General features: G+C 42.5%; 1 protein-coding gene across 1 annotated transcript in view; it reads right to left on the reverse strand.

Annotated features, from left to right (window-relative positions):
- Nucleotides 1-24,219, reverse strand: part of POU6F2 (POU class 6 homeobox 2) — a 259,799-nt gene that overhangs the window by 125,789 nt on the left and 109,791 nt on the right. Inside the window, exon 4 of the mRNA XM_044675391.1 lies at nucleotides 3,685-4,064. Coding sequence (XP_044531326.1) covers nucleotides 3,685-4,064 — 380 coding nt within the window. The remainder of the gene's footprint in view (nucleotides 1-3,684; nucleotides 4,065-24,219) is intronic.

Raw genomic sequence — 24,219 nt, forward strand, 5'->3', positions numbered from 1 at the left:
TGTTATCCTTCAGAGTTTTTGAAACAAATGCAATCATCCTTCTGAATTACTGCCTTTCCCTGACAATCTTTCCAAGTTGCATTGTTCTAAACTAATATCTCTCAGACAGATTCTGAATAATGGAAGAGGAGAAAGCCCACATGAAAAATCCAGAATTCAGAAATGAAATCTGAGCTGTCAAATTTGAATTTAGTTGGTCTTTATTCCCTTAATAATCTTCAGACAAAAAACATTTCATTCTAGTTCATAAAGATCATTACCTTAGAGACTTCAATATCTTTGTATTTTGTTCCAAAGAGTTTTTTTTAAAAGAAAAAGTTACACCAGGCCCTGTTTCTCCAAACTTAAAAAGCCAGCAGCTGTTGTAACGTTGTAGAAAATATAATTTGTAACAGTGTGTGTGTGGCATTTCTACTATGCTAGAGGACATGTTTGCGGCGAACCAACTTAGATGTGAATTGCCTTTCATGTACATGAAAAGGGGGTTTATTGTCATCTCCGGTGGCCTGCTATCATTAAGCCTATGGTCACTCTTTACAAATCATCCTTCGTATAACATGCAGAAAGGGACGAGATGGAACCAGCAACCCATTCCCCAAAACTCACTGCCAGTCCTAGAGGTATTTCTGATTCTCTTTTATAAAACCAGCCACTAGATGCCAAGAAGAGATTATATCCATAAACTACATCTATTTAAATCATAAACTAAAATCCTGGCTAGCCCAGATGTAGGAAAATTCTCTTTGTATGGGCTCACAATTTGGCTAGGGCTTCATTCACTGAAAAAAGAAACCCTATTCTTATAGGCTGTCTCTAGTGCAGCCTTGGAAGAGATTATCTTTCTGGGCAGTTTAGGGTACCACCCATCTTAGAACATGTCAACGCTTATTCAACCATTCCAAAAAAAAGACTTGTCTACACTAGGCTTTTGCTGCTCAATAGAGATTTATAGGCTGCTGACAGTGCTCGGAAAAGGTTAATGTCCACCAGAACCTGTGCTTTTACCTCTAAATGAAAGGAATATTGCACACACTCGATGGCAGAAGACAAAGGAAAAGACCTTCATCCTTAGAGAGAGAAGATTCTTTTCCCCTCTGGCAGGTATTCGGATTTCAATTGTCAGAGGATCTTGCAGTCTTGGTCTCTTGAAATGTGGATATGTCTAGCATTAATCCCATCAAAGACCTTAGCTAGATGCCCCCTGTCATTATTAATTACCTAAAGGCTCATTAAAACCACTGAAAGTGATGTAAAAACCAAGCCTCGTGCCATGATTTCAACCACGAAATGGATAGACCTGTCCTTCTGAGCAGATGTTGGCACACGTGAAATCCTTTGGCCCACCATTCATCCTGTTCCTATATATCTGCAGGCTATGTGGCCACATATCAGGTGGGATCACATATAGATACACTTTGGAAGCCTTAAAATGTGGTAAAAGTGCTACTCATGACCACCATCATTGTTACTCTTGATCATCGTCATCGCATAACAGTGAAGGTCAGATGACGCTAATCAGGAGAATCTCCAGGTCTGATCCAGCAAAAATGCAATATTTGGGAAATGACTTCAATGGCCATGAAAGCATGCTAACTAATTTCTCCACATTGCCTTAATTTTCCAGAAACAGGGGCTTCTGAAGTGGTTTCTAGCCTGCAATCTATGATCCGATGGCCCTTTAGTCTGCTACAAATACATCAATCCACAAGAATCTTCCCCCTTCCCCCTCCTTGGCCAGAGGACAAAAGATGGTGGGAGCTCTTTCGTGCCTACCAATTACAACCAAGTAATGGAGTCATTTTCAAGCAGTGGCTGGTAACATAAACTATTCCCCGTGCCATAAGGAGAGCAATTAGGGATCTGAAATTAATAAACAGCTTACCATTCTGGTGCAAATTATTGGCCAGGATCATAGCATTGGACCTAAAAGGTCCTCAGAGGCCAGTTAGTCCAATTCCCTTATTTTACAGATGAGGAAACTGAGGCCCGGGAGAGCTAAATGACGTACAAAGGTCATATAGCTACTGCATATCTCAGATGGGATTTGATCAGATCATAGAATTAGAGCCACAAGGGAGCTGTCCAAAGTCACCCAGATATTGAAAGCAGATCCTCTGACTCTATAACCAGCCTTCTTCCCACAATTCTACAAAAAAGCCCACATCTCTGAGGGGCAGAAAACAGCCCTTCTGTTAATAGGGCTAAAATGAACCAGACTGGTCAGTAGCTAGAGTAGCCAACACACCAGGATAAACACTAGGACCAGGAGATCATGTATTTAGATGGGGAAGGGATTGTCCAGGTCCTTTAATTCAATCCACTGAGGTCTGGAAAAATGAAGGGACTTGCCCAAGGTCACACAAGCAGTAATTGGAAGAGTAGTGATTTGAGTCTAGGTGCTCAGATGCAAACCTGTCAGTCTGCTTTGTTGGCAACACAGTCACTATCAAGGAGTTGATGAATTAAAAAAAACCCAACCACCTTTACTTTATTAGAATCAATACAGTGTGTTGATTCTAAGGCAGAAGAGAGGTAAGGTCTAGGCTAGCACTGGTGAAGGTTTTGAAGTTTGCATGCCCAAACTGTAACTTCAAGCTGCCTGTGAGCCCCCTGCATTGCCTCAGAGAGCAGAGGGAGGAAGTGCTCGCTTTGGGCAGTTGGACAGAGGGGTGGGGCATACAAAAATGTCCTTGGGCACTGGGAAGAGGGAGAACAGAGTAGCTTCCCCACCCTTGCCGGTTTGGCACATGTGCCAATACTTCACCAACACTGGTCTAGGCAATGGGTGTTAAGTGACTTGCCCCTGGTCACACAGCGAGGAAAGATTTCAACCCAGGACCTCCAGTCTCCAGGCCTGGATCTCTATCTACTGAACCACCTAGATGCCCTTGATTATGTTTTTTTAAGGGGCATCTCATGAATTCTGAAATTCTGAGGTCTTCCTCTCAGCCCTGAAGACAACAGAAATCAGTGCCTTGCTGACGAGCTTCCCTTCTCCAGAGGAATACCTCCAGGTTCCTGCGTCAAACGGAGTGAGCTGAAGGACTCCTGATTGGAGCTTTTCAAACAAGATGCTCCCAGACATGCCGTGTTTTGGTGTGATGGGCCAGGCAGCGTGAGGGCAGGGGTCCCGGGCCCCTGCCTCCCCCAACCCCGCAAGGCTGTAGAAAACCAGCTGCCCAAGGGTACCAGCTGCTTCCACTAAGACCTGCCTGGCTTCATAAGGCAGACCAATAAGCACTGAGCCCCGTGGGCGGCCCGCTGCAGCCTCTGTGGCCAACAGCGCTGGGCCAGTAATAATTTTAATTGGACACTCTCTTTGCTGCCTTTCAGAAAGTATCATAAAGTGGAATTATTGCATTCTACAAGTGCACTTAAAGCTCGGGCCTCTCTCAGGAGGGAAAAGAGCCCATTTATCCTGGGGGGTGGCAGGAGGGGGCTTCCACGTGGGTCCATTTGTTTTGCTTGCATGCACTCCCAGGTGCAGGCTGCTTTCTTTCTCTTCCATATATCTAAGCCACCAGTTTGAATGAGCCCACACAGAGCTGGAGGCCTGCCTAGAACCAGGAGAAATGGCTTCTTGTAGCCTCTGCAGAAGCAGATGCTCCCAGCCTGGGGCACAGCGCCCCTCCGGCCTGCCAACAAGAGCCCTCTGCTCGTTGGGCGACATAAGGGGGAGCCTACCTGCAGTGGGTTCGATGGCGTGAGAGGCGATGGGAGGCCATGTCCCGGGGACTGATTGGATTTCTGGGGAGAGCTGGAGGCCTGCTGGGCTGGAGACTGGTTTGATGCTGGAGCCTGGGTTTGGTTCTGCTGGGCTTGTTGAGATGGCGCTGGTGGCTGCGGGGGCTGTTGAGGCGGAGGTGGGGGCTGCTGGGGCGGAGGTGGCTGCGGCTGCGGCTGGAGCTGTGGTTGAGGCTGGGGTGGCTGTTGAGCTGGTGGTGGGTGCTGGCTGGTCTGCTGGGGTGGCGGTCCAGGCTGCTGGGGCGGTGGTGGGGGCTGCTGCTGCTGGAGTTGCTGGAGATGCTGAAGCTGTTGGAGTTGGGAATTCAGGGATGAGGTAGCTACAAGCAGAGAAAAAGAAGGAGGGTTAGCTTAAAGGAAAAGAGGAAGGGAATATGCGTTTATCAGGTGCCTCCTGGGTGCCAGGCACTGGCTAAGTGTTTTACCAACATCAGCAATGGCAGGAGGTAGGTGCCATTTTCATTTCATTGTAAAGCTGATGAAATTGAGGCAGACAGAGGTGAAGTGACTCGTCCAAGATGGCGCTGCTAGTAAGGATTTGAGGCTCCATTCAAACTCAGGTCTTCCTGACTCCAGGCTACTGAACTGTCCAGGCTCTGTGCCTGGGGAAATGATAGCTGACCATCCCCATGACAAGTTCTGAGCTCTCCCCCTTAAGCAATGGTGGGGGAGTTAAACGAGTGCTGGAATGGTTTCAAATCCTGACTTGGATACTGCCCAGTGGTAGCATGTCAAGGAAATGACTTTACTTCCCTGAGGCTCCATTTCTTCATCTGCAAATTGAGAGAGTGGCACTCTCTGGGCTCTGAGGTCCTCTCTGTCTCTAGGTCTATATGTTCAAATGCCACCTGTGGGCTTGTCCTCCAACCTGACAGCCTCGGTTTCCTCATCCATAAAATGGGGATAATAGTACCTCTAGGACTTACGTCACAGGGTAGTTGTGAATCTCCATTCAGAGAGTGTACAGAAAGTGCTCTGAAAACTTTCTGGGGCTTGCAGAAATGTTAGTGGTCATTATTCCATAGGCAAAGCTGGTCTGCCAAGAAGTCCAAAGGACTCAAGATCATAAGACCAGAGACTTATAGCTGTCCAGTTCAGAGACCATTTAACCAACCCCTTTATTTTATTTTTTATTTTATTAAAAAAGTTTTTTTTTAAAACCCTCACCTTCCATCTTAGAATCAATACTGTGTATTGGTTCCAAGATAGAAAAGTGGTAAGGGCTAGGCAAGTGACTTGACCAGGGTCACCCAATTAGGATGTGTCTGAGGCCAGATTTGAACCCAGGATCTCTCTTAATCCCAGTAACTCCTCTGTTCTTTATTTCCTCTTTAACCTGTTTGTAGAGCCTGGCTCTCAATCCACTGAGCTACCCAGCTGCCCCTTTTAGAAGAATTCAAGTAATATATGGTAAGAAAGTTATTTAGATAAGGATCTAGGGTACAGATACCCGGGAGGGGTATCTACTTTCTTTTTAAATAATATTTTCCCCTCTATTACATGTAAAAACAATTTTAACAATCTTGTTATTAAGTTTTAAGCTCTGAATTCTCTCCCTTCCTCTTTCCTTCTCTCCCCGTCCCTCACCTTGAGATGTAAGCAACCCGATACAGATTTCACATGTGTAATCATGTAAAACATCTCCCCACGTTAGTTAGTCATTTTGTGGAAGAGACGTCAAATGAAAAAAAGAAGAAAGAAAAATGAAATCTAGTATGGTTCAGGCCTCATTCGGACTCCATCAGTTCTTCCTCAGAGGACTTTCCCAGGGCTGAGTCTCTGGGATTGTCTTGGGACACTGCACTGCTGAGAATAACGAGGCCACTCACAGGTGTTCATCAAGAAATTGTGCTGGGGCAGCTGGGTAGCTCAGTGGAGTGAGAGCCAGGCCTAGAGACAGGAGGTCCTGGGTTCAGATCCGGCCTCAGACACTTCCCAGCCGTGTGACCCTGGGCAGGTCACTTGACCCCCATTGCCCACCCTTACCAATCTTCCATCTATAAGACAATACACCGAAGTACAAGGGTTTAAAAAAAAAAAAGAAATCGTGCTTCCCTGTGTTCAATGTTCTGGTTTTCCTCGCTTCACTTTGCATCAGTTCATGTAGGTCTTTCCAGATTTTTCTGAAATCATCCTGTTTGTCATTTCTTATGGCATAATTGTATTCCATAACTATCATATATCACAGCATGTTCAGCCATTCCCCAATTGATGGACAGCTCTCGAATTCCTGATTCTTTGCTACCTCAAAAAGAGCTCTAGGGGGAAGCTGGGTAGTTCAGTGGATGGAGAGTTAAGCCTGGAGACAGGGGGTCCTGGGTTCTAATCTGGCCTCAGACACTTCCTAGCTGTGTGACTCTGGGCAAGTCACTTAACCCCTAGCCCTGACCACTCTTCTGCCTTAGAACCAATACCCAGTATTGATTCTAAGATGGGAGGTAAGGGTTTAAAAAAATAAAAAAGAGCTCTAATAGGTCCTTTTCTCTCTCTCTTTTTTAAAAAACCCTAAACTTTTGTCTTAGAATCAATACTGAGTATGGATTCCAAGGCAGAAGAGTGGTCAGGGCTAGGCAATGGGGGTTAAGTGACTTGCCTAGGGTCACACAGCTAGGAAGTATCTGAGGCCACTTTTCCTTTTTTTTGAAATCTCAAGGGCTGTCCACTCTCTTGGGCTCCTTCTTCCTTCTGCTTGCAGAGTTACTTTATAAATAATAACAAAGTGCCTCCACACCTCAGCCCACCCAGCCAGAGACAGTTAGCATGATTTTAACTTGGGGTTGGCAGTGGCCAGAGGGCAGACAGTTCCACTGCGGTGAGGTGGGAGGTGGGGGTGAAGAGGAGAGCTGCACAGCAGGTGTGATCTTGCTGGCACCCCAGCCCCTCTATGGGTGAGGGCCAGACTAATCAAACTGTGTTGGTGTTGTTGTGACTTATACATACGGCATGGTGGTCTAGGCCAGCAAGGACCATGAAGTAAGGTCTCTCTTAATCCCAGTAACTCCTCTGTTCTTTATTTCCTCTTTAACCTGTTTGTAGATTGAATTGTAGATAACTGTTTGCGTGTAGTCTCCTCCATTAGACTATAAGCTCCTTGAGGGCAGGGGATCATCTTTTTTTTTTTTTAATTTTAAACCCTTAACTTCTGTGTATTGACTTATAAGTGGAAGAGTGGTAAGGGTAGGCAATGGGGGTCAAGTGACTTGCCCAGGGTCACACAGCTGGGAAGTGTCTGAGGCCGGATCTGAACCCAGGACCTCCCGTCTCTAGGCATGGCTCTCAATCCACTGAGCTACCCAGCTGCCCTTGGGGGATCATCTTTTGCCTCTTTTTGTACCCCCCAAGTTTATCAGAGTGCCTGGCACATAATAGATGCTTAATACATGTTTATTGATTATTGATTAAAGTGTGGGGGCAGTGGGCACTGTAAAGAGAACTTCCTAGAAATGAGTCCTGCCTTTTGCAACATGGATACCTTGGCAGAAAGTTCTGTTTGTCCCATATTGGTGATGACTCTGCACCCAGCTGGCCCCAGAAGGGCATCACTGATCTCCTTGTTGGTATCTAGCTCTCACTACCTCTCTTCATTGACTCAGTCTCCCCCAATCCCAGCATGGGGTATAGAAGAGGATGCCATCTTTCATTCCTGCCTCTTCCTTCCCAAAAGAACTTTGTTGGGTGTCACAAAGCAAATGATTGCAAAGTAATAACAGGAAACTATGTGAGACACAGTATGATTTCAACAAAAGGAGAAATGACAAAACAACAATCTTTCCATTCAGTCCAGGTCTTTTATGTCCACCCTCAAGGCTGAGGTTTCTTGGCCTCTTGTGATCTCTGGCTAATCACCCACTTTTAATCTTCTTTCCAAATAAGTACAGTGGAAAGGATGGTTGGTTTAGAGTCAGAGGAACCAGGTTCAAATCTCAGCTTTATTATTTACCACCAGTGTGACCCTGGGGAAGCCCCTGCCCCCTTTACAGGCTTCATATTCCTCATCTATAAAATGAGAGAGCTGGGCTCACTACACCGATCAGTATGGATGGGACCACGACCTCAGTTTTAAAGCAATGGATGTGCTTTAGAAAAACCAGAGACCATAAGACCATCCAATCCTCGATTTAGAATCAGAAGAGACTTCTGAAGCCATTGAATCCTGTTCCCTCCTTTTACAGGTTTTTCAAACCAGAGGCCTTCACAGACTGGGGCCCAGGGTGTCTCCGTGAGCTGATTTTGGACTTGTTGGACTTAACCCCTTGAAATTAAGATTCACCTTTTGGAGGGTCCAACTGAAGTGGAAAGCACTAAGATAAATGCTTTGTAATTCTTCATTATTCTCTCCATTTCCCTCAACAAAGTAGCTCAGGAAGGCAGGGTCTGAGCCTCCAGACTTACCGAGTGAACCCAGCCCCCAATTCCTTTTGCTCAGCTCTAAAGCACTGGTCCCAATCACCCTGCAGCTCTGCCGAGCCCTGGGAGGGAGCTGGCCAAATAGGATGGCTTAGCTCGGTGATGGGAATTGACCGTAGCCCAGCATCGGGCTTCCTTCCATTGCTCTTGAAGGCAAGAGCATGTATTAGCAGCCTCAAGGGCACAGAAGGAATTGAAAGCATGAAATAATCTTTCAAGAGTTTCTTGCTCTTTGAAAAGTAAGGATGGGCAGGAGGGGCCTTTGCAGCACTTGGCAAATTCAATTTTCTCAGATGCCTCCTTGAAGCACCGTCCAATTTCCAATGGAGGGAATCCATATGAAGTGGGTGGCCTGACTGAGGATGCTCAAGATGAGGATGTGGAGCCTCTTTCTCCATAGGAATCTCAACCTGAGGGCTGTTGTGAGGAGCTTCTGGCAAAACATAAAAAAATCCTGGAGAGGCGACTTCGAGGAGGGAGACGGCTGTGGACTCTTCCTCTATCGTGGAGAGGAAGAGCTGTTTAGTTAACTCCCAATGCCCTGTTTGCATATTATGCTATGGGAAGGTGAATGATTAAAAGCTAAAAAGTCACCCCAAATGCCCCTTCTCTCTAGCTGTTTGGCACAGTGAGAAGAGTGCTGGACTTGGGGTCAGGCAGACCTGGGTTCGAATCACATCTTTTCTTTTCTTTTTGAAACATGGGCTATCTGTGTGATCATGGGGAAATCCCGGGGCCATAGATTTGGAGGTGCAGCAGCAAGATAAGTAGGAGGAGAACCAGCAAGGAGTGGTGATCTGGAAACCCAGAGAGAAGAAAGTAGCTGGAAAAAGAAAAGATGATTCTCGACAGTCTCAAAGGCTAAGGGCTGCTGATAATGTATGGCTCTGTGGAGCGAGGAATGGGGTAATGAACCTGGAGTCAGGAAGGCCTGAGTTCAAATCCTGCCTTGGACACTTACTAACTGGGTGATCCAATCCCTTTACCTTTCTGGGCCTCAGTGTTCTCATCTATAAAATGGATGAATAGTCTTTATCGCATAGGGTAATTATGAGAATCTAGAGGGATAACATGCAAAATACTTGGCAAATCTCCTAATACGAGGATGACTGCCTCATTTTACGGATGTGGAAACAGATCCCGGGAGGATAAGTGATTTGCCGAAGACAAAGCGGTAAATTGTCATTTCCTCCCATGAAAAACGGTGGGAACAAACCTGCCATCCTCGATCTCTCCCAGGTGTGGCCTCAGTTACCTTCAAAGCTTAGCAGAAAACCCCCTCCTGGGTGATTCTCTGCTTGGCTGAAGCTTTTATACCCCAGCACCTAGCCCTGCCCCCAGCATGCAATTAATGATTATGACTCAATCGGGTCTATCCCCACAGGGTTGTTGGGAAGCTCAACTGAGATGACCCACAGGAAGCCTTCTGCAAACTTTGAAGCCCCAGAGAAAAATCAGGGGCTAACCAGGACCAACGATCGTCTTCATTATCATCCCAGATGGGGCAGAGACAGGCATCTGGACAGACCAAAGGTTTATTGAGTTTCCTCCCCAGAAACAAGCAAAAATGCTGTATTTTTCTAGTTCTTTAAGATTTTTCCAAGCCACATATGTGTGTGTATTTGAATGTGTGTGTTTATACATGTATATGTTTCTGTGCATGTGCTTATCTCTCTCTTTGTCTCTCTCCGTCTCTTTCTCAATATTATGTCATTAGAACCTCAATGCAGGACTATACGGTATCATAGGTAATATGATCACACCCATTTTACTGATGAAGAAATTGAGGCTGGGACTTGTCTGTGGCCACACTGCCAGTAAGAGGTAGGACTTGAACCCAGGTCTTCCTGACTCCAAATCTAGTGCTCTATCTGTGCCAAAATGGCACCCTGAAGAAAGGAAGGTGGTCCAAATAGCACACGTCTCCCCTTTGTTGGATTGCAGATGATTTTGTTTATATCAAAACTGTAACATGAAGATGGAGATCGAATGAAGCCATCAGCGAGATGGCCAGAGACAAGCATTTCAGCTCAGATCCAAACCAATTCCTCTCACTGCCTTTTCGAGCTGACTCTGCTCAAGTCTGCATGTGATGCTCTCTACGCCCTGCCTTGCTTGTAACCCGGAAGCCCCTTTTAAAGGGCATCAGGGGCAGGATCGCACACGAAGACTTCCAAAGTAGCTTGGGAAGATTTGCATTTCGCAGGGGCAGAAACACAGTTAGACACGGAGGTGACACTGTTCTAGCGGGACAAGTCGGCCGTCTTTATGCGCAACGCAGTGTGTGTGAGCCCCGGGCACGACCAGAAATGCTCTCCAGTCTCCTCTGGGGTCACGTTGAACACGATCCTTTCGGTATAAGCCATCACTCCACACACCCAACACCTCCCAGTCTGGGAAAAGGGCAGGGGCCAAAGCACCGCACATGTCCTGCCCCCATCCCATGCCCCGAACATTCTCTCTCCTTCACCAGCCTACGGATCTCCCTGGTTATCATTTTAATTCTCAATAATACTCCGACCGTCTACAGAAAACCTTTTCCTACCACGGCATCAAAGACTCTGTGGGAGAATGTTATCAAGACAGAGAGAAGATTATGATCAGTTTCCCAAAGAATGTAGAAAAAAGAAGAAAGCCCTGTAGCTAGGAAGTAATCAGGGCAGACTTCATGAAGGAGGTAGCATCTAAACTGGTCCTTGAAGGATGAGAAAGATTTCTATAGTAAGATGTGTAGAAAGAACTATTTCTAGGCCAGGGGAGCAATCCATAGGGATTCAATTCAATTTAATCCAGTTCAACTGAACAAACATTGCTTAAATATTCTCTGTATGGGATGCATTGTTCTAAGTACCAGGGGTACAAAGATGAACATAAATAACAAAGATGTACAACAGTTCCTGCTCTCCAAGAGCTCAGAGGAACACAAGACAAGATGGGGGAAAGGCATCTGGCTTAGTGGACAGCACACAAGAGACTCCCAGTCAAGAAGACCTGAACTGAATCCTATCCTAAGCACTGACCAGCTTTGTGATCTGGCCAAGTCCCTTCACTTCTCTCAGCCTCAGTTTTCTCATCTGTAAAATGGGATAGTAATAGATCTCACCTCACAGGGTTGCTGTGAGAATCAAAAATGAAAACTTCAAAGCACTTTGAAAACGTCAAAATGCCATTTAAAAATAAACATCATCATTATTTATAATTAATGTTACTAATCTAATTTTTTTCCCCTTTACTAGGTTTATTGGGAAGGTGCTTGGGATTCCAACTCTTATGATGTTCTCACTCTATATTATCTCAGAAAACTGAGGTTGGGCATATCTATCTATCTATCTATCTATCTATCTATCTGTCTGTCTGTCTGTCTGTCTGTCTGTCTGCCTGTGTCTATCTACACACATATGTGCGGTGTGTATATGTATATATGTATGCATATTGAGGTTGCAGATATTAAACTATTTCACCAATATTGCCACATCAATCCTCTTCTCATCCATGAGAGTTTAGGGATGGGAATGACTCTTCACATTTTATAAAACGATAAAAGGAAATCAAGGCCAAATCATTCTGCTGCAGAGACAACAAAGGGCTAAGGAAAGTTCGGCTTTGAAAGCCAACTCTCCCCCAATTTGGCTTCCTCCCAAAGGGCACTGGGATCATTAGACTTGAGGAGATTCCCTTGCATATAGGGAAATAGGGAAGTAGCTCTCTAGGAACCTGGCACTAGCTCTTCCACCACCTCCTACTCTTGGGATGTGGGTAAGTGTACAACATTCTAATTCTGTGTAGGGGGAATATAAGCTCCAGAGGTAGTTGTTTCATTTATTCATTCATTCATTCATTCATTCATTCATTCATTCATTCATTCATTTATTTATTTATTTATTTATTGGATCTCCAGGAACCAAACCTGGGAAATGGCACAAAAGTGCTTAGTAAATGCTTGTTTGTTGATTTGGAAAGAAGTATCATCCTTCCTTCCTCCTTAGGAAAGCAGCCAGGATTCACTGAAAAGGAGGTTTATGAAAAGAGAAAATGTGAGTTCTAGAGTCCAAGGATCTTTTTTCCAATCTGGCTCTGAAGGAATGCAGAGAAGAGCCTGCATTCCAAGCCTCTGTGAGTTCATCTGTAAAGTGAGAGGACTGGACTAGTTGGCCTCTCGTGACCTTTACAGCTTGAAACCTATGTGAGAGGGGAATGCTCCTCCTTCCAAAGACATCTGAGAAATCACCTATGAAACAATGTAAGGCACTGTTTTGTCCTTCAGAGCATTGGCTTGTGTCCAGTGGGAGGGATCGCTAAGAAGAAGCTGCCACTGGTCATCTCAGGGATATCAAACTTGGCTCAGCAAGATTTCTCAGAGGCGTCGAGACAAGGGCTAGCGTGGATTTTCATGGTTGGGTTAATTCATCTTCTCTGCTAGTACCCTGTCTGGTTCAGTTTAGTGAAAGTCAAGTGACAAGGCCATGGGTGCTGCTGTCCTTGGATCGTATGTATGGTACATAGCGCTAGGACTCCTGGGACAAGGCTCTCCTCAGAATCTGCCTATTTTTTTCTGATTCATCCATCCCATGACATCTAAGCTGCCCTTATCTATTGTACATTTTTAGACTCCCCGAATGTTCAACTTAATTTTTGTTCCCAAGTCTCATCATGGTGTTGCCAAAAAGGCTTAAGAGCTATACATCCTTCCTCTTGGCAGCCTTAGAGGAGGAGACAACATATATTGGACCCAATGGGGAAGCTTACCCATGGGGAAGCTCAGATTCACAGGTTAGCAGAGGCTCACAGGATCCAGGGATTCACTCCATGCCCTTGACATCATAATCCCTTCTCCCAAGCCTCCTCGATTTTGTCCTTATATTTTGAGATATATAAATCCTGAACAAAACGCCTCTAGTTTGTTCCCCTACAAGGCTGGCTATCCAAGGCAGATTTCCCAGTTTCAGATGAAAAAGATTTTAATAGCACCACAAAAATGTTAGTGATGAAAATGTGCCCACCCATGTTCCATAGTAAATGTTATGACTCTGTCTATAAATTCAGAAGAGGATTCACTCTGCGGGTACTCTCCTTTTTTATTTCCTTCAGATCTTTCTGTCCTCACAGATTCTCCCCTAATCCCCAATGACCTAACAAACACATTGCACAGGAAATCTAGTCCCTTTGTATTGATATGTGCATGAATCCTCCTATTAATTTAATTAATTTTAAAGATTTTCACATGGAATAAAATAAGAGGAAGATAGCAGGCTGACATATTAAAGTATTAATGGGGTAAATAATAAAATCCTGACTAGAGAAAATAGATGTTGTTAGGAAGACTGTGGAAAGAATTTATAATAAGCAAGAAATGCCAAGTGATGTTGTGAATTGGCATTAGGACCATAGTTCCCGAATATGTGCGATAATGCCAAGGGGCGTCACAGAAATATTGTGGAATATTTCAAATTTTCAAACTACTTAATGAATGGATCTATTAGGTGTTAATTTTAGCCTGAGGTCACTATAAAAATGACTGAGGCAATAAGGACATCTCAAACCACAAAAGTTTGGGAAACTCTGTGCTAGAGGGTATTGGGAACATCAATGGATGTTCTCAGCCTTGATGAAGAGTTTTTTTGCCAACTGGAATGATATTCAAGAAATAACAGAATTTCAAAGTTGGAAAGGCTCTTAGTGGCCACCTATTCCAAACTCTGGAAAAACAAGATTCCCTCTCAACATCATATCCCATCTGATGATCATCTAGTTCCTGCTTAAAGACCTTCCCTTATCATCATCATTATCCTGAGACTGTCTAGTAGGTCAATTTCCTTCCCAAAATGTGCTCCTTAGAAGGGAACGTAATACTCAAGATGTGCTCTGATCATGGTACCCTGAATTCTGGACAAGATACCTTTTTTCCTTTTAAAAACCCTTACCCCGTGTCTTAAAATTGATACAAAATATCAGTTCCAAGGCAGAAGAGTGGTAAGGGGTAGGCAATTGTGACTTGCCCTAGGTTACACAGCTAGAAAGTATCTGAGGCTATATTTGAACTGCTTCTCTGTCCATTGAGCCAGTTTAAAGCCTATTAAACTAGATCCATAAGACTCCATGTAAATGCATAAGGTTGAGTCCTTAAAAGGTCCCCAGAAATAATTGAAAGGAAGCTTAAAAACCTTATGGTCCAACCTATTTATTTTACAGATGAGGAAACCAATGCCCAAAGTTTTCATGACTGGCCCCAGGTTGTAAGGTTAGTAAGAAGCAAGCACTGAGATGTGATCCTAGCTCCTCAGATTACAATCCAGGTTCTATCCACTAATCCACCTAGCTGCCCTAGGTTAACTCTCTTTTTAAGATCCTATGAGCTATTGGCTGTAAATTCTTTTGTTGACTCATATTGAGCTCCCAATCCACTAAAATCTCTTGATCTTTTTTTTTAGATGATCAGTTGTCTAGCCATACTTTCTTCACCTTACATCCTTACTAATGTTTGAGCCTAAATAAGTTATTTCACATCTTTGAGGCTCAAGTTTCTCATCTGCAATATATCTCATAGGGTTGTGGTGATTAAATGAAAAACTATTTATAATGCAACTAGTGTACTGTACAGTGGGTTGGTCAGAGAATTGGATTTGGAGTCAAGAAGACCTAAGCTGACTGTTTTCACAGGCAATAATTTAGCTGTGTGTCCTTAAGCAATGAACGTAATCTCTCCCAGACTCAATTTTCTCATGTGAAAAATGAGGAGAATATGAATATATAATTGTGGGACTATATAAAGTTGTGAGGACATAACAATATACCATCAACATAACATTTAAAGTGCTTTATAAACTTTAGAGTCTTATACTGAGATGAGCTAATGTTATTATTTTAACTTGTGAAGTTGATTTTTTGAACTCATGTATGACTTTGCATTATCCCCTACTAAAATTTCATTTAATTGTATTCTGGACATTGTTCTAAGCTGAAAAGCTGGTTTTGAATCCAGACTCTGCTTTCTAGGATGTTAGCTGACTTTACAGCTTTGCATCATTGTAAAGTTTGATAAGTGTCTCATATACATATATGTATGTGTGTGTGTGTATATACATATATATATACATACACACACATACACGTACACATAGACAGACACAGACAGATGCACACACGTGCACACACACACACACATATATGTATGCTTGTCATTGCCTAAGAGGAAGAAACAGGATTCAAAAGGAGTGGAAGATAAGATGTGAATCCCTTTCCTCTGAAATAGATATGAAGTGCTATTGTTAGTCAGCAAAACCCCCAAAATTTGTTTTACCCCTTTTTATAACACATATCAGAAGGTTAGTATAGACAGTTTTAAAAAACAAGAGAGTGTTTACCTTAAAGGCAATTGGACTCCAGGCTTGGAGGCTGGAGATGGAATGTAGATCAGCTCACTTGGAGCAGAAAGTATGTGAGGGGTAAGTAATGCCTATTCTTCCTAGAAAGAATCTGAAATCAGATTATAGTGGATTTTGATGACACACAGAGGAGTGTGTGTCAAGGCAACAAGGAGCAAAACAGAGGACCTTCCATTTGATCTTGGAGGCAATAGGGAGACACTTGAGTTTACTGACTGGGTTGAAGGTGACATAATCAGACCAACTTTTTTGGAAGATCAATCTGACAACTGAGTGGAGGATGGATTACAGTGGGAGAGACTTAAGATGGGGAGACCATCAAGTTATTTTGATAGTCCAGGCATGAGATAATAAGGACCTAGACTAGGGTGATGGTAGTGTCAGAGGGCAGAAGGGTACATGAAGGAAGATTTCATGAAGGTAGAAGCAACAGGACTTACAATTGATTGGATGTGAGTGGTGAGAGAGTAAGGGTTGAGTGTAACACTGAGACTGTAAGCCTGGGTGAGTGGTAGGACAGTGGTGCCATCCACAATAATAGGGAAATTAGAAAGAGGGGAGGGTTTTTTGGCAGGGGAAGGGGAAGATAATGAGTTCAGTCTTGGACCTGCTGGGTTTAAGATGTGTATGGAATCCAGTTTGAGACATCCAATAGTGTTCAGAAGAGAGATTAAGGATGGACAAATTAATCTCAGAATCATTTGCATAGAGATAATAGTTTAGTCCATTGGAGCCAATGGGAAAGTGGAATCATCTAGAGCAGTGATGGGCAAATTATGGCCCACAGGCCAGATGCACCCCCCTGAAATGTTGTATATGGCTGCAAGACATTATTCCTAATCTGACAAATACAATGAGTAGGATACAATACAATAAAACTTCGAAAGAGTTGCCTTGGAAATAGACTGACAGATGAGTATTTCCTTTCCTTTGGCCCTCTTTTTAAAAAGTTTGTCCATCACTGATCTAGAGGGGAAGAGAAGGCCCACTACGGAGTCATTTTTCCATCTTTAACTTTTTATAGCAGTGTGGCATAGGGGAGAGATGGCCTTAATGCCAGGAATCCCTGGTTTTAGGTTATCCCTCTGACAGATACTCTGTGTCTGTGGGCAAGTCACCTAACCTGTCAGTGAGCTATGCTCTTTAAGACGAGAAAGTACTGACCTACTTTGGTAGAGAAACTCCATATCCAGGAGTCCCTATAGCAATAGGTCTATTTCATATCCCTTTCTTTATATGATAAATACTTAAATATGAACTATTACAGAAATGATCTTTTCATAAGACTTTCTTGTGTACTATTGGGGGGACTTACTCTCCTAGGAGAAAACATCAAAGTTGAAGGGCCTTTAAAGATTTAAGAAAGAGACTTTCCCAGAATAAGGCAATTGGTTACAGTTTGTCCACCAGAAAGCTAACCAGCTTGTAGCTTAGGTGAGCTAATGGAACAAGAGATAAAGAGAGACAAGCCAAGAAAATGTGGAAGAGAAATGGAGAAAAAAACCGACTCTTATAAGGGTGGGGTTAGAACTACCTCATTCCATTTTTTGGTCTGATTCCTTAACTGAGTGAGAATTATATCAATTAACCAATCAAAAGACCTTAAAATAAAATAAAAATTAAAACTTTACTGTCATAAAATTTTTTGAAAGCAAATGAAGCAAATTGGCTGTGAAGTCTTCTGCTCTCTGGAACCTCTACAAAAGTACTATGTTAGCTGGATAAGAGACTATTCCAGAAAGTGGAGCAAGTGTGACTTTTTAACAGATCACTAGGAGGAACTTGCTGGGGGAAAGGAGCTTCTTCAACTTTGGCTAACTATCCTTTCTCTTTCCTGCCTTGACTGTAATAAGACCTTCTAACTCTTAAGGGTCCAGAGGATGTTGGACCTTCTGCAGTGATCCTACAATTACTTCCCTATCAATTGATGGTAAATGTCTACAATAGGGACCAAAGACAAAATGGACCTGGACTTGCTGTTTTTAAGGGACACACTTCTTGAATGCCCCCAAATTGGAAGAAAAGGTCTTCTAGCCATGAAGAACTTCGAGTTACCCGCTTTGGAACATGTGCTTTCTAAGTTTGAGCCCACTTTTCCTTGGTCTCTGTATGTACTCCTGGAAGAGTATCACAAATATTTGGGGAGATGCTTTGTACCAATCATTTTGTTGTAACATCTTAGTAAATACCCCTTTGAAAAAAAACTACCTAATATTGGATGACTAAATCAATTCACAATGGGTAATATGGGGGATGGAGAGTCAATGACATTAGAAAATTACCCTTGAACTTTAAGAGATAATTCTAGAATTCTTGGGAGGAGATTTGGCCAAATTATGGGGACGAAACCCATCAGTGGGAGTGGGAATAGGAATTGGGATAAAGATCTTTAAGGTTTACATATTCTATATTAAAGTCTCTGGAATTTCTTGCAGGTTGGATAGTCATTTAGCCAGCTGAAGCTCCTCCAAATACATGGGATAATTTGAAATCAGAGGAATGGCACATTTTGGGAAAATTACTTACTTGAGGCAATTAGTAGAAGACAAAATGCTTTCTTGCCAACAGATGGTTAGTGCACAAAAGTAATTTAAAATTATCTTTTTTTGCCCTCAAATATAAATGAAAATGATAGTGACATCTTTTTTCATTTAAAAATTTTTCCTTTTGATTTCACCATCTTAATTTTCTTTTGTTGACCAGAATGGATATTTCTGTAGTATGCTAGTAGGGTTTCCATCTGGACTTTTTTCTGGGAAATGAATGACTGAGGCAGGGAAGGTTGGTATGAACAAAAGTTTCCCATTTGCCTGTCTGCTGCCTAGGGGTGACCATTACTTTTTTCTTGACAAATATAGCAAAACTAAAACATAACAAAGCACTCAAGTATACATAAGCTCTCTTACTCCTTGGTTAGTGTTTTCTTAATTTTTTGCTAATGGAATGAAACAACCCAATTTTCTTTCTAGTAAGGCTGTATTTCAGGACGTGTGTATCTAGTACTGAGATCTGAATTGTTTCTCAGAATTCTTCTTTGTAAACCTTTGTAGAGGAGCTCACCATGGTGCTAGGGCTCCTGGGTTGTCCTAGATTCCACACATTCTAGGTTGAAGTCTGAAACGTCACCTTGCTGCTCCTCAGAGCAAGGTGATGACAGTCTTTTGTTAAGTGATCACACAGCCCAGAAAGTACAATTCTCCCAACTCTTATCTTCTCCTCCACCTGCAAAACCCTCTTTGATGCCTTTTGGGGCCTTGTGCACCCAGGGCTAAGAAACACAAGGAGAAAATTCAGCTTCATACATGCAGAACACAAGATGATATACACATGTGGGTGTCTTATCTATAGAGAAACATTTCAAAGGCAAAGTCTCAGTCCTTGACAATGTCTTCTAGCAGTATCACGTGAGGTAAAACCGCTGAATTTTTCAGTGGATTCTAGTCAGGCTATGTGTTCTGTTCCCAACTTACTCTTACAGGGTAGTGGGATAGAAAGTTTGGTTGTACAAAAAATAGGAGAGAAAAGGGAAGGAATGATCTGAGAACTTTAAAAAAATTATTTGGTTTGTTACATTTAAATATCCATTTTATTCCTTCCCTCCCCCCCCCCTCTCCATTAGGGAAGATATCATTCGACAAAAAGATAGATGTATGGGGCAGCTGGGTGGTTCAGAAGATAAAGAACCAGGCTTGGAGGTGGGAGTACCAGGGTTCAAATCTGGCCTTGGTCACTTTCTATCTGTGTGACCCTGGGTAAGTCAATTAACCCCCACTGCCTAATCCTTACTGCTCTTCTGCCTTGGAAGCAATACTTAGTAATGATTCTAAGACATAAGGTAAAGGTTTAAAAAGATATATGTACATATAAAACTATCTTACTTATTTCTATTTATCAATTCTTTCTCTAGAGATGGATATACACTGGAGAACTTTTTTTTAAACTCTTACCTTCTGTCTTGGAGTCAATACTGTGTATGTGTATTGGCTCCAAGGCAGAAGAGTGGTAAGGGTAGGCAATGGGGGTCAAGTGACTTGCCCAGGGTCACACAGCTGGGAAGTGTCTGAGGCCAGATTTGAACCTAGGACCTCCCGTCTCTAGGCCTGACTCTCACTCCACTGAGCTACCCAGCTGCCCCCTACACTGGAGAACTTTAAAAAAAACTTTTCTCTAATTAAAACATGAATTTTAAAGAGATAAAATTCCAACTTGTGCTTTTAATAGCCTTTGAGTTCTTAATTTCCAGGAAAATTAAAAGTGAAAAAGTGTGAATATCATTGCAGTAACACATTTTAAGACCAGGCCAGCTATCTCAGAAATAGTGCTTGGTGAGCTAGCCAGAGTTGGTGGGAATGAAGGGGCCAGGCCTTTGACTAGTGGATCTTACAAAAAGGCTTCTTTAAAAGAGCAGTCCATACATGGAGAACCAAAGCTATCCAATGAAATCATGTAGGAACTCAACCAACATCCAATTCTTGACTTGAGCCCTGCCCATGTGGTTGCTACTTTCTGTAGGAGATTATCCTGACCACGTGCCCATATAATTTATGTCTCTAAGTATCTCATAGAGACATTGAAGAAGAAGAAGCATTGGCATAGTGGTGAGAGAGCTGCCCTCACTATTGGCCGCATCTCCTTTTCTCACATTTACTGGTTGCGTGACCAGGGGCTGGTCACTTAACCTCTTGGTGCCTCAGACAGCTCTTTAAGCCTGGGTTGCAGAGTAGGTGTTGACCTACATTAGGAGAGGGAGTTTCTTCACTGGAAGTTTGCTAAGTCCCCATTCTAGACAAAAATATAAGTAAATACATCTACTCACAGAGAAATGGGTAAGAGGTGAGGGGAAATAGGAAGGTCTGTTATATAGCGAGAGGAAGGAATAGACAGTGGGCAGCTCGTGGCTTCCACAGGCATCCTATCAGTGTCGAGTTTTAGAGGAAGACAGTTCACAGATTGGGTAGCCCCCTAGTGGTGAGATTATGGGCAGATTTCCACAGGAGAGAGGCATAGAGGGGTCGCAATCTGTATTGTGGAAGATAATAACCAGATCAATGAAATCAAAGATCCAGCACACACACACACACACACACACACACACACACACACACACACACACACACACACACACACACAAGCATAGGCTTCCCCATAAACCTTTCTCTACTTTGGGTCTCAATATAGATGAGGACGTTTCACTAAGTCAAACCAGAATGGGGACCAAACTTGTGATTCCATTGATTTGGGGAGCTTCCAGATGAGGAATTTTACTCCGCCAACAGAAGTTAACGCCTTTCCCACAACTTCAGGTTTTAAAGTTATCTAGAGCATTAAGAAGGTTAGTTATTTACTGTGAGATTGAAATGGTAGAGTGGAATTCCAGCTGCAATTTCAATCTCACATTTTCCCATGGACATTTGGCCAGTATGTGTCCAAGAAAGGGCTTGAAGTCAGGTCTGCAGGGGTCCTAAAACCAGCTTTCTATCCCTTACTCACACTGCCTCTCATAAAGTTCAAAGTCCATCAAAAGGAATCCTAATTGTATATGTAAAATTGTCAATATGGGCTGAGAAGCTGAACCTTTAGTAAACAAATGGGACTTTGTTTCCACTAATGCTAATGATTGATTGTAGCAGCTTTGGGTGAATGCAGTTGGACATCCTTGACTTCTGAGCTTAGTTTGGTGGCTCTGAAGATAGTTTGAACCCAGTACCTCCCATCTCCAGGCATTGGCTCCACTTCCTCTGAGCCACTTGGCTTCTCTAGGGTTTATTCTTAAAGAAAAAAGAAAAATCTTTTTCTGAATTTTCCCATTTCTGTTGAACATACCAGCATCCTTCCAGATACCTGGGCCCATGACCAAGAGCCATATTCAACTCTTCCTTCAGCCTCACTAACCATATGTAACTAATATCAAAGCCTCGTAAATTCTACTGCCGTACTGTCTCTAATAGGTACCCCCTTCTGCCAGTCCCCGCTCTAGAACAAGCCTTCACCACTCCTCGCTTGGATAATTACAAGAACCTCCCAATGGCTTTCCTGCCTCCACTTTTGTCTTCAACCCATCCTCCACACAGCTGCCAATTTGATATTTCCAAAAGCCAGCTCTGACCACGCCACTGCTCCCTTTATAAAACTTCATGAAGTGTCTTCCTATTGTTCCTAGGACAAAAGAACACTCTCCTGCTTTGTATGTAAAGCCCTTCACAACGGGGCTCCAATTTAACTTTTCAAACTAACTTCATATTCCTCCCCTTCAAGTAGTTTACACTCTAGTCAAACCCACCTACTTGTTTTTCTTTTTATATTACTTTCCTACTCTTCCCTTTTTTAACAGTAAGTTTTCCAGATTAAATGTCAGCATAATTTTCAATAATTGTTTTCTGACATTTTATGATCCATGTTCTCTCCCTCCCACTCCTCCCTCTTCCCCAAGCTGGCAGGTAATATGACATAGGTTGTCCATGTGTTATTATACAACTTATTTCCATTTTCCTAATATTGTAATGTGGTTTACACTAGAGAAAAATCCATGGAGGAAATAAAGTGAACAATGACATGCTTCAATTTCCTCCTGGACTTCAGTCAGTTCCTTCTATTGTGGTGGATGACATTTTCCATAATGAGTCTCTTAGAATTGTCCTGGATCTTTACTTTGATGATTACAGTTAAGTCGTTCACATTGATCATTGTACAATATTGATGTTACTATGCACACATTCTCCTGGCTCTGCTCACTTCATTTTTGTATTCCTTTATATCAAGTCTTTCCAGGGTTTTTTAGGTGATCATCTCATTTGCCATTTCTTATAACACAATAGTATTCCATTACAATCATATACCATAACTTGTGCTTTGGGCATGATTCCAAATTGCTCTCCAGAATAGTTGTATCATTTCACAGCTCCACCAACAGTGTATTAGTGTCCCAGTTTTCCCACATTATCTCCAACATTTATTGTTTTCTTTTTTGCCATAATAGCTAGTCTGATGTGTACCTCAGAGTTGTTTTAATTTGCATTTCTCCAATTAATAGTGTTTTGTAACATGTTTGTAATATGACCAAGAATGGTTTTACTTTCTTCATCTGAGAATTGCCTTTTCATAAACTTTGACCACTCGTCTATTGGGGAATGCTTTGTCTTCTTATAAATTTGATTTTATTTTCTATATACTTGAGAAATGAAGCCATTGTCAGAGACAATCCTATAAAATTTGCCCTCTCCTCAGTTTGTTGTTTCCCTTCCAATCTTGATTACTTTGATTTTGCTAATGTAGTCAAAATGAACTATTTTACATCTCATAATATTCTCTATGTCTTATTTGAACATATAGTTTTCCCTTATCCATACATCTGCCAGGTAAATTATTCTATACTCTGCTAATTTGTTTATGATTTCATACTTTATTTTTAAAATCATGTATCTATTTTGATTTTACTTTGGTACACATTGTAAAATAATAATAATAATAAAAATAAATAAATAAAAATAATAAAATTCATCTGGAAGAGCAAAAAGTCAACAACATTGAGAGAAAAGAAACAAACAAACAATTTAGTCGCTTTCTAGGATAACTGAGAGAATATTGGGAAGGTTCTCATACTGAAATCAGGAAGCATAAAAATTCTGATGACCAGTCAGCTGGTTACAGAATCAGCATGCTGTGCTGGATTCAGGCAGGAAGACCCTGCTTCAAATCCCTTTGCAGTAGAAAAAGTGGGATCAGGCGCAAGGGTTGAATTCCCTGGCTTTGCCTTGCTTTGTCATTTACTGCCTGGAGAACTTGGATAAGTCATGTAACTTTTCTAAGCTTTAGGCAATTCTCAAAGATTTACCTGAACAGTTTTAACTATTGTGGTGTACTGAGTTTTTACCATTTTGGAGACCGGCTTGAGTCTTCCCACTCTGATGAGAAACTAGGCAGCCTGATTTTGGCTGCCGAATGGTGCAGCCCTGAGTGGTGATAAGGAACTTTTGACTCCTGGCTAGGGGCATGAAGGGTTATAGATGCCATGTGGCAGAAAGCTTGTCCAGAAGGAAACTGCCTGAAGCAAGGAGCCTGGGGCTAAACTAATGATGCTATGCTAAGGTATTTTTTTTTTCTCCTCCCCCACTAAGAATCCTCCTGGGTCTTTTCTGCCTGAGGGACCTTGACATCAGCAAAGGACCTTCTGGAGCTCACTAAGCACACACAGACACACATATACACAGGTGCACACATAACTGAACTTATGAAGTAGATGTGTGTGGTTATATTGAAGGGGAATGATCTATTAGTATTTTTAATTTTTATGCTTTTTACATTTTAATATTCTATTAAAGGAAATATCTAAGAAGTATTTATAACATAAATATTGAAGTAGCACAGTGGTCACATCCTGAGATTTAGCCTTTGATACTTACTAGCAGTGTGTCCTAGGGCAAGTCATCTAATCTATGCTTCTCTTAGTTTCTTCAACCATAAAATGGGAATAACAGAACCTATTTTCTATGGTTGTTGTGAGGATCAAATGAGATAATTTTAAAGTGCTTAGTACAATGCCTGGCATATAATTGGTGCTTAATAAATGCCCATTTCCCTCCACCCATCCATTCCTTCCCTCCTTCCTTCCCTCCTTCCTTCCTTCCCTCCTTCCTTCCTTCCTTCCTTCCTTCCTTCCTTCCTTCCTTCCTTCCTTCCTTCCTCTCTC

Source organism: Gracilinanus agilis, chromosome 1, assembly GCF_016433145.1.
Source record: "Gracilinanus agilis isolate LMUSP501 chromosome 1, AgileGrace, whole genome shotgun sequence".
In the NCBI taxonomy this organism is placed as follows: domain Eukaryota; kingdom Metazoa; phylum Chordata; class Mammalia; order Didelphimorphia; family Didelphidae; genus Gracilinanus; species Gracilinanus agilis.